This window comes from Aulonocara stuartgranti, assembly GCF_965226115.1.
Source record: "Aulonocara stuartgranti genome assembly, chromosome: 18".
NCBI lineage: Eukaryota > Metazoa > Chordata > Actinopteri > Cichliformes > Cichlidae > Aulonocara > Aulonocara stuartgranti.
The window spans coordinates 22,457,062-22,471,395 of NC_138954.1; the positions used below are offsets into that span (position 1 = coordinate 22,457,062).

The window sequence follows — 14,334 nt, forward strand, 5'->3', positions numbered from 1 at the left end:
AGAAGTGCACAAAATAAGAATAACATAATAAACTAGAAATAAATAAAAATATATCTTCACATTGAGAGCTGCTGCACACAGCTTGTGAAGCAAACGGTGCAGTTTATTGTGAAATCAGTGGATAATAATGGAAATAACATGACAGTCAGACCCACATGCTCCAACATGAAACCTGTAAATGGTAAATGGCCTGTATTTGTATAGCGCTTTACTAGTCCCTAAGGACCCCAAAGTGCTTTACACGTTCAGTAATCCACCCATTCACACACATTCACACACTGGTGATGGCAAGCTACATTGTAGCCACAGCCACCCTGGGGCGCACTGACAGAGGAGAGGTTGCCGGACACTGGCGCCACTGGGCCCTCTGACCACCACCAAGAGTCTTGCCCAAGGACACAACAACCGAGACTGTCCAAGCCGGGGCTCGAACCAGCAACCTTCTGATTACAAGGTGAACTCCCAACTCTTGAGCCACAATCGCCCCAATTATGTATTAAGGAATCAAGAAGAAAAAGCAGCCTTTACCTTATAGTAACCTTTTTTACAAATAGCTATGCAGCTTTGCTAATAATAAAACCAAAATATCAAAAATTCTTAAAATACAAAAAGTAACCCGCTTAAATGCAGGCATACAAATCAAGTGAAACAGAAGAAAAAGCTCTGTGGGTCTTTTTTTCTTCCAAATAAATCTTTATTTTTTCAGTTTTTAAATAGCTGAAAAATAAAAAAAAATACACAGGTGAATAAAACAACATAGTAATCATTCATACAGCTATATGTGCATATCTGTCACGGTTCCTGTTAAAGATGCAAACCAACACTGAAGACCACCGAAAGAGGAAAATAGTTACTTTTTCTCAATTGTTGTGTCACATGTAATTCATTATCCTGAGAAATTCAGTATGACTTCCCAATTTAATTAAAACAATCAATATTGCTGATGAAAAGGTTCACACAGAGCACACCCACACACACACACAGAAGAAAAAGAAAAAAGTCCAATCTCAACTAAGACAGAATAGCAATGGAAGAATAAAACATGATGGTCTTGTTCACTTCCGAGGACTGGCAGGAGAAAAAAAAGAAAAGAAAAGAAAAGAAAAGAAAGAACCTTGTTGAGAAGTGTGGGATCATAGACAATACCTACAATTGTTTCTGTCAATCAAACCTAATAATCTCGTCATCACATAACTCATTCTCAAGCAAAAAACAAAAAAAACAAAACACAGGCATAACATCTATCTGAAGAAAACAGTAAAATGAAAACAAGCTTGCAAGAGAGAACACAAAGAGCAAACAGAGTGCGACAAACAGTTACCAAATGTTTTGGGCTTTCTTTAAAACACACTTCTTTTGGTCTTTGGGTCAAGTGGGGCCCATCAGCGAGTGACCTCCCCCGAGGAGAAATGCAATTCTGATCAATAATTAGCTCCGCCCCAACAACTCCCTGGTGATCATCCTACACAACTCTTAATCTGAACTACTTCAAATAACACAACCCTACACTTAAAATGACAGGAGAAATACATCCAACAGTAACCAGAAGAAAACACGGCAAAGATCAACTTCATGTTAGGAAAAAAAACAGAAAAAAAAAGTTCACGTGAGGATTTGACCTTCCGATTGAGCCAGCCGGTCCTCCGGGCAGAGAGTCCTTGTTGTTGAAGTCTTTGTCATCACACGGATCATGACGTAGATAAACGGTCCACCAGTAAAAGAGACAAAAAGCTTTGAAAAGAAGTTCCGGCATGCACAGGAACTTTGAAAACATCGTCATGTGACAATTAAGGTCTTGTCCTATCAAAGCGGATCAGACTGTGACACTTGGAGAGGGGAGAAAAAAGACAAACAAACCCAAAAACAAAACAAAAAACAGAATATTTGCAGCACAGCAAACGTGCTGTTTGAAGTCCTCAATCTTCTGTTCATCACTGTGACCAACTAGCAGTGAGCAATAACCAGTTACAATTAGGGAAAGAAAGATATGCAAAAGACAGGCTGAGAAATGTTTGGAAGTGTTTGCACCAGTGCAAATGTTGCTATTGTTGACAGTTGGGTTTTTTGTTTGTTTTTTTAACCCCACAACACCTTACACTATACATGGGACTGAGAAACTTGGCAGGGTATGTGAGAGTTATGTTTTTTTATTTTCTTTAAAGTAAGGATTTAGGTGATGATAAAAACTGAAGAAACTGGTGACTTTTGTGCTGGTGCAAATCTTACCAGGTCAGAGCCTTCCTCAGCAAGGCATCAATTTCAACCTCCAAGACGCATTCAGAGGCGAGAGGAAAAAAGCTCTGTGTTGGTTTAGAGGAGGGAAGCTTCCAATCTTTCTTGGTTGTAAACCTAGAATATCTGGCAACCCGGGCAGAGAGAGGAAGGGTAGCACACGTCAGCTAAGATCGGGGTGCCGGAAAAAAGCGTGTCAGGACTCCTCATTGCCTGAGTCGTCTTCGTCATAGCAACAGTCGCCATCCTCGCCTTCCACGTCGTCTTCGTCGTAGCAATAGTCATAGAAGAGGTCGGAGCCTTCGTCGGGGGCTGGGGCGCGTGTGCGGACGCAGTACTCCGCCAGCGTAGTGGGCACTTTCACGCCATCGCGCTCAGCTTCAGCCTTGGTAGCCAACACTTGTTTTCTGAGGGGAGATCGAGTGGCGTCATTACAAACAGCTGGAGATTTACTATCATTTTCTGTCTTTCCATAAAAGATCAAAGAAATCTGAAGAAAAGTTCCCACCTTATCCGCCAACAGTCAGCTGATCTTTTGCTACATGAATGAAGCTGTGCAAAATTTTACCTTTATGCTATCAATATTTTACAAGTACAGAGTCCACACACCCACAACAGTCATCTGGTTAGGTCGCCTCCGAGGTACTTCCCTCTGGAGGTTTTTTTTTGGAGTGAACTCCAGCTTTGAACATTCAAGATTTTTATTTTCTGAACACATTTATTCCCAGAAGAATGGCGGTTCACCAAGTTTTAATAATGCACTGGACAGTTTTAGCTGTTTCAACAATCACTACATCTGTATTTCTCTGCTTGATGCAAGGCATTAGTTTGACCCTCTGAATCAGTAAAATCTTCTCTACAACTACAGGATACATCTGACATGAAATGACTTTTGTTTTGCACAGCGAGTGAGTTTACACCATTTCTTTTAACTGTGAATCATGCAAACTGTTTACCTGATGATCTCCACATACTCCCGGTCTTTGCCTTTGCTGTCTCTCCATTTGCGGTACATGACAGACGCGTCCACATTGGCAGGAGAAAAGGTGTTGGGTTCATTCAGCAGTGAGATCACACTCAGCAGAATGGTCCTGGAAGCAAACACAAAGGTGGCAGTCAGCGTGGCATCTACTGCAGGACACGAACACACAAGTTATGGGAATTAAAACAAAAAGAAAAAAAAAAAGGAACTAATTTCTACTTTCTCCCTTATGTTAATTTTTTAAAACACATTTTATTTTAGAATTGGGTGAATTTAGAAATTTGGATAAAGAGTCTCCAATTATGGATATAATGCTAATTATTCTGGCAGATAGATTATTTTAAACTTTTCAAAAATGCTGTAAATGACAGTGAGGTAACTTGCACTGGATAAAACAATGAGCAACTAGAACACTGGACTGTTTTGATTAAAACAGACCTCTCTACGCCTTTGTAAATCTTATTAAAACAAGGTTGAGGAGGATTGTTGTCCTAAGACAGGGATCAGCAATCTTTAACACCAAAAGAGCCATTTGGACCCGGTTTCCACGCAAAAGAAAACACTGGGAGCCACAAATACTTTTTGACATCTAAAATGAAGATAACACTGTATATATTGTTTTTTACCTTTATACTTTGTGTGAACAACTAAGGTGTGTTGCTTATGAAATCCATGAAGTGCTACAGCAAAAACTAAATTTTATTTATGTAATTAACACATTTTGAACTCTTAAAGAAATATAACAAAAGGAAAGACACCCAGCTGAACTAAAATGATCCATGTAGCAAACAAAAACTGTAAGCCGCCACCCTTATATCGCCTTTGGGTTTTTTGAGCCTTGACCTGACTTTTAAAAAAAAATTATTGGGAAAAAAAGCACTATGTTGCTAAAAAAAAGAAAGAAATAGATATTTACAATATTCTGCCTAAATATGTATTTTACCTGGTTAATGTGTGTGGCGGGGCGTGGTCTGCAGCGCCGCTGCAGGGGAGGCGGACGCACCTGAGCGGCACCCGCAATCACGCCTCGCCGATTTAACGTCTGTGCTCTCTATGCTGTTGTTGGTGTGTGTCGAACTGTGAGCTGAAAAGCTGCAGCCATCTGTGTGCGTACAGCAACCATGTGTGAAAAGTGGTCAATAAAGAGATGCTGAAAAGCATGTTCATGCAAACATCGTCAGGTCTGTCGTGGTATGTTTACAATGGGACTTCTGCTCCTGAACCTCTGCGCACAGCGTCTGCAAATCGGGGCTGTACGAAGTCACTTTCATCTTTACGCAAGACTGTAAGCTGTCATCTGTGAGGCGTGAGCGGAGTTTGTTTTAACATAGTTCACGGTGGAGAATAGCTGCTGACATAATGTGGATCCGAAGATCCATAATTGGCCTATCTGGGGTTGAAAGTCTCGATAAATGCACGGCGTTTCTGCGGGTATACCGGCTTCCGCGAGTGTGACGCTTATTTTGAGCGATGAAGAAATAATAGAATATAATTTTATTTTTATATTTCAATATCACAATAATCTAACAATTTAGAACTACACGTTAAAAAAAAACAAAAAAAAAACTAACATAAATAAAATACACTTCAGCCAAATACTTCAAATTTATTTTCCCAAACCACGCAGTGCCGCACTATAAGGACTAAAGAACCGCATGTGGCTCCGGAGCCGCAGGTTGCCGACCCCTGTCCGAAGACAACAACGTAAAACAACACTAAGATTGTCACTGAATGTTCAGCATGTTCAGAAATGGTGACTTTTGTATTTTTGTGTAATAACTTGTGCTCTGAAAGCAATGCATGATAATGTACTTCTACTATAATAAAACAGTATAAAGGAGGATATCTTCCTCTTCCTACTGAATGATAATGCCTCCATACTGCAAAAAACAACAGGCGACTCAAACTGCTTTAACTAGCAAGGTGTATAATACATTGAATGCCCACATATGGATTCAGTTTCTAGATACAAGTAAAAAGAAGCCAATGAAGATGAATGTCATGTGATAAGACTCTGACTCAGGTAAATTATTGAAGTGGCTGACACAGAACAAAGACGGGAGGTACCCAAGAAAGGAGAGACATGAGAGATAATGAGGGAGTGCTAACCGGACGTTCTGGGTGGGATTCCATCTCTCTGAAGGCAGCTCTCCGCTCTGTGGGTCGTCCACTGGAGGGTGCAGTATAGAAATACACACATCTCCATTCTAAAAGACACAGAGGGGAAAGAAAGCTCCTTCAAATGTGATTAAGTCAAGTTTTAGTTATAGAGCACTTTTTAAAAAAACAAGAATCTGATAAAGTCCTGTATAAAAATACTAAACACACCACACAAAATATAAATAATTAAAAAAAAAAAAAAAAAAAAAAAAAAGCCAATCCCCCGCTACGGAGAGATTATGGAGATTGACTACCTGATGTTTTCAGCTGGGTTGAACACCTTAAGGTTGCTGGCAGTCAATTAACTGCCAGCAACCTTAAGGGAACATGTGTCAGCAGCTCAGATATGTATGGTGGCGCTGATCCATTAAAGGCTTCAAAAACAAACAAACACATTTTTTTAATGGGTCTAATGGGCCCCATGATGCAAGTGGTATTTGATCATATGAATCATGAGGCAAGCCTAGGACAGCTGCTCCCATCACAAACAGCAGTGGGAGGGCATTCAAGTATGTCAAGTTGTTACCTCATAGATGTTGGGGTGCCACATCTTGGTGAGGAAGCGGAAAGCCGGAGGGGAGTAAGGGTAGTCTAGAGGAAACTTGATTCGAGCCTAGGACAAAAAGAGACCTTTGGGGCTTGAATTGTGTGGCAATCTTTATTCATTCAGTAAAGCCTGTGTATTGTATTACATTAAGTGAAGTAATCACACCACTTTGGCTTTCTTACCTTAAAATATCCCCCTTCATAGTGAGTGTTTGGTGGTCCAAAAATGGCCACTTCCCAGTTGTATAAATCAGCCTCGTCCACCAGTGTTATTTTGAATCCCTCCACGGGCTCCTCCTGAAGGCTCTTCAGTTCCAGCATGAGTGCTTTCTGTGAACTGGCTACATGAGGGGCGTCGGGTTGCGCCATAATGTTGTTGGTGGTGGTGGTCTGGGTGGCTGTCGGGATATTCTGGAGTGAACAGCGGACAGTTTCCTTCTGTTCACGCGAACACGGCAAAGTTAGCCTAATAAGCCAAGCAGCCTACCCTGAAAACAACAACAGTACCGAGACAATAAAACAGGCCAAACGTGTCAGGCTGTGCTCGAGCCAAACAAAGGTGGCGTTGATCTGTCCCCGAAACAGAGAAATTATTTACCAATGTCAACACTCAGAGAAATCTGCAACTGACCAACCATTGTGTCAGACCCGCGCCTCCAGCTTTAGCTGATCTACCTGGCAGAACAGCCGCGGATATAAGCCGTAAATCTACTGATAGCTGTAGGCTAATGGGAGCTAGCTAACAAGCCCTACCTCACCAACCAGATCGAACCGATCCTAGCACGGCGCGAATACTTCCTAACCGCATACAAGAGCCAGGCTAGGACAGAAAACACACCTATATACCCAAACCCATGAATTCTTTACGGCAACAGCCGGAAAATATAGCTCATACGGCCATAAGAGAAGACAGGATAGAGAAGAATGTTGCTGAAAGGAGTCCCCTTTCCTCTACAAACAGGCAATGGCGCCCTGTGATATGCGGGATTTGTAGTCCAATTTCCACCTGTCAACATTATTTTTCCCCTTTAGAGCAGCAAAGAAGGCGTGCCGTGACGCATTCAACTGTCTTATTACATAAGTTTATATAAAATTAAATTTACCCAGAAAAAATAATAGCTTTTAGAGCAATAATTCTTTAACATTTTATTTGAGAGGGAATTTAGGGAACTGCATTTGCCACTTTCTGACGTCACAAAAACGCCAAATATTGTTCGTGCTTCTGAGCTGTTTTCACCCTGAAATTATTTCAACACACTGACGGTTCTCAGTTGTATTCAGATGGTACTCCGAGGAGGGGTGCGGATTTCATAAATCAACAGTTAATAAACAGCGGGCCATTTGTTTCTAGTTTATTTTTCTCAAGGTTCTCGTGACGTAAATAATACGCGCCATTTCACAGAAAGCCCCTTCGAGGGGGGCTTTTTGCTGCCCCGTTAACTAGTTAAATATGTAACGGTTTTATTTTATTTTATTTTTAATATGACCTAAAAATGTGAAATATTGACATTATTTGCTTTTTAATCGTTCCAGTGCCGTTTAACCAGGTACGAACAGAATATGTCTTAAAAAGGCCCATTTGTTACATCTTATTTATGCGACAAACTGGTGTTGGGACCCCCTATTGAGAGAAAGTTCGCAATGAGTTCCAAGTCTCGACGTCGGGCTCGCTCCAAGTCCAGAAGTCGGAGCCGAGATCGGCCGAACAAGTCTAGAGGAAACAAGTCTAGATCCCCAGATGAGAGGAGAGACCACAGTCGGTCTGCCGACGGGAAAACGGCCGCTCGTGGTAGGGGAAGATCCTGCAGTCAGGACTCCAGCGATGGCTCTACGGCCCGACGTCGGCCTCAGCACAGGGGCCGCTCTGGTTCCAGCAGCGGCTCGGAGAGCGACCGGAGGCGAGAGAGTCAGAGGAACAGGTCGAAGGGTCGGTCATCAAGGTAATCGCTTTGCGAAGCGGAGTTGGCTGCTTACTTGGGATTTTATATATTATGATGGTAGTAGCAGGCCTCATTTGAACACATCGAGTGACTCCGTAAACGTAACGTTTTTCTGTCCGAATTGCGACAGCGAAAGGACATCAACAAAAACTATTCTTTTTGGGGGGAATTCCAGGAATCAGCATGCATCTATGCTTTTGCTTAGGCGCTAAATATAATTTGATGTTGACTTGCAGAACTGAGCAAGGCCTTACATTTAAAAAAGGAAGAAAAAAGATGTGTCTGTTGTTTTATTATTTGAAGAACTCATACCACCAGTGCGTGTGGCGCAGTATTGCTTACTGCAACATGCCTGTGAGACCTTCGTAGATATTCTGTCTATCCATCAATCAATCATCCGAAGGTTGTAGTGGCAGCAGGCTAAGCAGGGTATTCCAGACACCCATCTCCCAAGCAACACTTTCCAGTCCTTGCTGGGAGATACTGAGGCATTTCCAGGCAAAGTGAGATGTATAATCTCTTCAGTGGGTTCTGGGTCTAGCTCGGGGTCCCCTCCCCAAGGAGAAGGCATCTTATTACCGTAGATCACCAGGGTTTTTTCCCCCCAATATCAGCTTTTTAAAAATGTATTGCCGGAATTAAATTTAAATTAACCCTTCTTTTTTGAAAAGCAAATTGCATTTCTGAATTGAATCTTTTGTTGTTCTGTATGGTTTTTAATTGGATGTAGGTAGGGTTTAAATCATTGTACAGCATAAGGTTTGTTGTCACTGCATAAAATATACATAAAAGAGATGTGTGCACAGTATATTGCTGTATCGATGTTTGTCCCATCCTTGGTTGAGTGCCAGGCTGCTGCACAGTAATCCAATCAACTGATAGCAATGCTGATGTTCAGTGACGTTAGTGTTAGTCTTTATGTGAATGAAAAGACCTTCTGTAGATATAATCCCTATATCAACTTGTTATGGTAACTCCATTGCATGTAGTAATAATAATAATAATAATAATAATAATAATAATATAATAATAAAAAATATGTTTTTAACTGTATTCAACGGGACCTCAGAGTTTCCTGTTATGTGGTTTTTCTGTAGTTAATATTGTATTCCTGCATTTACTGTATTAAATCACACTTTCTGTCTCAGTCCTGATTCAGATAATACAAAAATGAGGAGGAGAAAGGAACAGGAGAGTCATAGAACAACATCCCGAGAGAGGAGAAAGGGAAGATCCCAGTCCAGTTCTGACTCCCATGATGGAAGCGGCGACAGAGAAAGGAGAAGAAGAAGGAGTCCTGAGAGAGGGAGTCCACCGAGAGACAGACAGAGGAGGGAGTGGGACAGAGAGAAAGAGAGGTACAAGAACAGTGGCAGAGACAGCGACAAAAGTCGAGAGCGAAGGAAGAAAAGTGAAGACAGGGAGCGCGGGAGGAGTAACAGAAGCCAAGAGAAGTCTGACCGGGGCAGAGGCAAGCAGCGCTTCAGTTCGAGTGAGTCATCTGAGAGCTCAGAGTCTGATTGCGAGAGAGGCGCACTCAAGGAAAAGGAGGAGAGGAACAAACAGAAGGAGATGATGAAAGCTCTTGAGACACCAGAGGAGAAGAGGGCCAGAAGGTTGGCAAAGAAGGAAGCAAAGGAGAAGAAAAGGAGAGAGAAGATGGGCTGGAGTGAGGAGTACCTGGGATACACCAATGCAGACAATCCTTTTGGGGACAACAACTTATTGGGGACATTTAAATGGCAAAAGGTGAGTTCCTGACTGCAAAAGTTTGGATATTTGCCTGTCATAACCTGCTTTTGAGACCTTGTATCCCATCCACGGTTCTTTTTGCTTCCTCAGGCGTTGGATAAGAAAGGTATCGGTCATCTCGGAGAGAAAGAGCTCAAAGAAAGGAACAAGTGTATTCAGGAGGAGAACCGTAGAGAGCTGCAGAAGGTAAGAACTGTGGGATAAAAATCTTCCACATTAGTGCTCACACAGTGCCTGACTTTTTATACAAATGCTTAAAAAAAGGATGGAATTTCACTTCCCAGGCAAAACATGGAGGATCAGTTTTAAGTTTAGAGATTGGGAGCGACATATTTATACACCAACTTTATGTTGATGTAGGTGAAGCAGCTGCGTCTGGAGCGGGAGCGAGAGAAGGCCATGAGAGAGCAGGAGCTGGAAATGCTGCAGAGAGAGAAAGAGGCAGAATATTTCAAGACCTGGGCTGAACAGGAAGACAACTTCCATCTGCATCAGGCCAAACTAAGGTTAGTGTGGCTCTTACTCCACTATGATTGGATCAGTTTGTTTAAACCTCCACCTTCTACATCTGTTTATCTAATTAACCCTGCTTCACACCCTTGTTCTTTGTCTCTGCAGGTCTAAGATTAGAATCCGTGACGGCCGCGCGAAGCCGATCGACCTTTTGGCGAAGTACATCAGTGCAGAAGATGATGATTTGGCAGTGGAAATGCACGAACCATACACGTTCCTCAATGGGCTCACGGTCACTGACATGGACGACTTGCTAGAGGACATAAAGGTTTGTAGATGTGCTTAAATAAAGTGTAAAAGTTCTGTTTATGAAAGGACTGATTTTAATACAGTGTTTCATAATATGCCCATACAGATACAATATTAAAAACCCAGCTCAATTTGTAGTGTCAAGTTTAGACTGTATGTAAAACATAACATTACTCACTACGTTATGAGCTACTGCTATGAAATCTCATGTTATAGTACTGTGCAAAATTCTTAAACTATCCCGTTTCTTTATATTTTGCTTCCTGATGTTAGATGTTATTGACATTTTTTAAGTGCTCTTGAACAATAGTTCTCCTGGCTTCCTGAAGGCTCTTCTTTGATCACTGGCATCTATTTTGCTTATTTTCAGTCCAGTCCTTGTACCTGACCTTTCTCAGAGGAATCGTTGTTTGTTAAGCCACCATGAATCATTCGAGCATAAAAAGAGACCTTACCTTACGCAAGGGATGGATCTGTGCCATGTTTATCATCGACAGACAACTTGGCAAATAACCAATTTGAAATTGAATCTTCAGGCACTTTGTTACTCCACAGCATATTTCTTTACTTCAGTCAAGAACTGTCTCAGTGGAAGGGTGGCAGGAAGGAAGGAAGAAAGGGAAACAGGGAGGAGCGGGTTAGGTATACCAAATTACACAAGAGCTGGACTGAATCTGTTCAAAAGGTCTTGTAAAGTAATGAATCCAAATTTGAAGTTTTTCATTCAAATTGTCATTAACATGTACAGAGGAGGTCTAAAACTCAGTGTCCACAACATTCTGTAAAACATGGTGGGCTCGCTGTCATAGTTTGGGGCTGCTTTTCAACCAGTGGTGTTGGACAGGAAGTCAGAATTGACGGAATTATCAACACAGGAAAAGAAAATGCTGGAAGGCATCTGATTGGCAACGGCTTCATGACAGTGATCCCAAACACACTATCAATTGGCCTTCCCAGTTTAACATTATTGAAGCAGTGTGGGATCATCTTGATAGAGAATTGAACAAAAGGCAGCAAATATCCAAAGAAGGACTTTGAATTTCCTTCAAGAAGCCTCGAGAACTATTCCTGGAGACTACTTATTACAAGTCTTATTATTATGTATTATAAGAAAGCTGTCTAAGAGAGTTGGTCATACAAAATACTGACTTTCAAGCTTGCTGGAATTGTATATTTTTTGCCTTTTATATACTGAATTTCTATGTACGTTTGCACCAATCTTCCATTTCTAATAATGTCATTAATGATATAAAGATAAGGGGTGGGTCAAGACTTCTGCACAGCACTGTAGATAATATTAAGTCCTAACTTGAATATTGACTTTTACTTTGTAAAATACCTGAGCACAGATTAGTGTAAGTATCCACACAGCAGATGGTGTTAATTGGTAATTGCTTTAAAATTCTCCATTTGTCAGAATCACTTCAAACATGGTGGCGAAGTCCAATTCAGGGACTCAGATTAGCTGACCTCATGCTTAGCAGGCTACCACCTAGTATGGCCACCTAGGAAGCGACCATCTCTCACACTTCAAGTCTTAATAATATAAATGTCACAGAATAAAGGAGGCAAATCAGCTGTAGGTTGTTTAGTGTAAATCTATATTTATACATATTTACTGTAAAAATGTCAAAAGATGCATGTTAACATGTACTGATCTTAAAGTGCAGCATAATTAAAACATTACTGCATGCACAATGTTCTGGTAGGTGTACATGGAGTTGGAACAGGGCAAGAACGTGGACTTCTGGAGAGACATGACCACCATCACTGAGGATGAGATCAGCAAACTGAGAAAACTGGAGGCCTCTGGAAAAGGGCCTGGTAGGACACCCGTCACATTGTTCCTCTCTAATGGCTTTTCTCCTGATATGATTCTCTCTCTTTCTTTTTTTTTTTAAATTACTGTAATGAAAGTGGAACCCCGACTTGCGAATACCCCGTTTCACAAAAAGTTCAAGTTACGAAGGCACTGAACGGCAATATTTTTGCCCGTGTTACGGCAAAATGCCCGCGTAACGAAATCCGCTAGCTCTGATTGGCTGAGCCTACAAACCCCACGACGCCTTCTGAATCATGTGACAACCCCTTGGCTTCCGTACTTGCGCTTCGCTGTTCCACTTGAACAACACAGCAATTAGCCTATAGCCTGTCATTCATCCAAAATGAGGCCTGCAAGTGATGCGAGTGAAAAAAGGAAGCGTAAAGTGCTCTCGATGAAAACAAAGAGAGAAATTATTGATAAATATGAGCGAGGTGTGAAACTTGGTGCTATTGCATGTGAGTATGGCCAAAATCCTTCGACCATAGGAACAATTCTAAAAACAAAAAGAAGTCCTCAAAGCAGGTAAACCTTCAATGGGCACCACCATCATGTCCAAAAGGAAGGACCCCCATACACGACAAGATGGAAAGTCTTCTCCTTGTTTGGATTAAAGACAAGGGAAAGACTGGCAATACCCTCACAGAGACGATCATTTGCGAGAAGGCGTCTTCAATTTATAATGATTCAGTAAGTAAGGCAGCTTCCAATGAGCAGCCAACGGCATCAAGGTCCTCGCAGGAGGCACCCCCAACCTCCCCAGAGTTCAGTGCATCGCATCGGTGGTTTGATCTGTTCAAGAAGAGGACTGGCATCCACTCCGTTGTGCATCACGGTGAGGCAGCAAGTTCCGATCACAAGGCTGTCGAAGAATTTGTTAAAAAATTTGAGGAACTTATCAATCAAGAAGGCTACATCCCCACAGGTATTCAACTGTGACGAGACCGGCCTCTTCTGGAAAAAAATGCCGCCGCGTACGTATATCATCGCGGAGGAAATAAAGATGCCAGGCCACAAGCCCATGAAGGACCGTCTTACCCTCGCCCTGTGTGCTAATGCCAGTGGGGACTGTAAGGTCAAGCCACTCCTAGTGTACCACTCACAAAATCTGTGTGCCTTCAAGAAACACAAAATTTTAAAGGATAGGGTCGAGGTTATGTGGAGGTCCAACCCCAAGGCCTGGGTGACCTGACAGTTCTTTGTCGAATGGGTCAACTTGGTCTTTGGCCCTGCTGTCAAGAAGTTCCTTGAGGAGGATGATCTTCCCATGAAGTGCCTGCTGATCATCAATAACGCCCACGCCCACCCCTCTGGCCTCGAGGATGACATCCTGGAGTTCTCGTTCATCAAGGTTCTCTTCCTCCCTCCTAACACGACCCTTCTCCTCCAGCCAATGGACCAGCAAGTGATCTCTAATTTTAAGAAACTGTACACGAAACACATGTTCAAACGGTGTTCTGACATAACAGACAGTACGCAGCTCACCCTCAGGGAGTTTTGGAAAAGTCATTTCGACATCGTTGCATGCCTCCAGTTGATTTCTTTGGCATGGCGGGAGGTGAGCCGTCGAACGCTGAATTCTGCCTGGAGGAAGCTGTGGCCTGATGCTGTTGCCCCTCGAGATTTTGAAGGCTTTGAGGGAGAGGAGGGGGAACCTCAACCTGATGTCGAGGTTGAGGAGATCGTAAATCTTGGCACCACCCTGGGACTGGAGGTTGACGAGGAGGATATAAACGGCCTTGTGCATAAACATCAAGAGGAGCTGTCAACGGCAGAGCTGCAAGAGTTAGAGGCGATGCAACACTCATCAGTACAGCAACAATTCAGCGAGGAGGAGGAGGAGGCCGTCATACCATCGGACGATATCAAGTGCAATCTCTGCACTTTTTAGAGGGTGGCCGATTTGTCAAAAAAAAAATCACCCTGAAAAGAACTTTACCGCTCGGGCTATTGAGCGTTTTGGTGACGTCTGACTGTCCCACTTCAGATCCATTTTGAAAAGTAGAGAGAAACAGATGTCGTTGGATAGATTTTTCACAAAGAGGCCGACAACAAGTCAACCTTCAGGTGCAAGTGTGCCTTAGAAGGCGAAAAGCGTTGAAAGTGGCAGAAGTGATTAGTTAAAAAACATAAAAATG

General features: G+C 42.3%; 2 protein-coding genes across 4 annotated transcripts in view; one reads left to right on the forward strand and one right to left on the reverse strand.

The window, feature by feature from the left end:
• Positions 1 to 670: 670 nt before the first annotated feature.
• On the reverse strand, positions 671 to 6,921 carry LOC309693559 (ubiquitin-conjugating enzyme E2 R1-like). 3 transcript variants are annotated; one of them, XR_014272672.1, is made up of 6 exons: positions 6,104 to 6,921; positions 5,901 to 5,987; positions 5,324 to 5,421; positions 3,189 to 3,323; positions 2,227 to 2,639; positions 671 to 1,671 (listed from the first exon to the last, which is right to left on the reverse strand). XR_014272672.1 is itself a non-coding variant. In XM_082512905.1 (6 exons), exons 2-6 carry the CDS (start codon positions 6,287 to 6,289, stop codon positions 2,429 to 2,431), a joined length of 717 nt encoding a protein of 238 aa, XP_082369031.1. In that variant the 5' UTR covers positions 6,290 to 6,408; positions 6,519 to 6,921; the 3' UTR covers positions 671 to 2,428. The 3 variants fall into 3 exon arrangements, 2 of the variants coding, with proteins under 2 accessions (XP_082369031.1, XP_082369030.1); XM_082512905.1 differs by having other exon boundaries at positions 671 to 2,639; positions 6,104 to 6,408; positions 6,519 to 6,921; XM_082512904.1 differs by having other exon boundaries at positions 671 to 2,639.
• A 401-nt stretch (positions 6,922 to 7,322) lies between these two features.
• cactin overlaps positions 7,323 to 14,334 on the forward strand; it is an 11,248-nt gene continuing 4,236 nt past the window's right edge. Inside the window, exons 1-6 of the mRNA XM_082512885.1 lie at positions 7,323 to 7,860; positions 9,009 to 9,609; positions 9,703 to 9,798; positions 9,973 to 10,118; positions 10,231 to 10,393; positions 12,084 to 12,198. Coding sequence (XP_082369011.1) covers positions 7,562 to 7,860; positions 9,009 to 9,609; positions 9,703 to 9,798; positions 9,973 to 10,118; positions 10,231 to 10,393; positions 12,084 to 12,198 — 1,420 coding nt within the window. The 5' untranslated portion in view covers positions 7,323 to 7,561. The remainder of the gene's footprint in view (positions 7,861 to 9,008; positions 9,610 to 9,702; positions 9,799 to 9,972; positions 10,119 to 10,230; positions 10,394 to 12,083; positions 12,199 to 14,334) is intronic.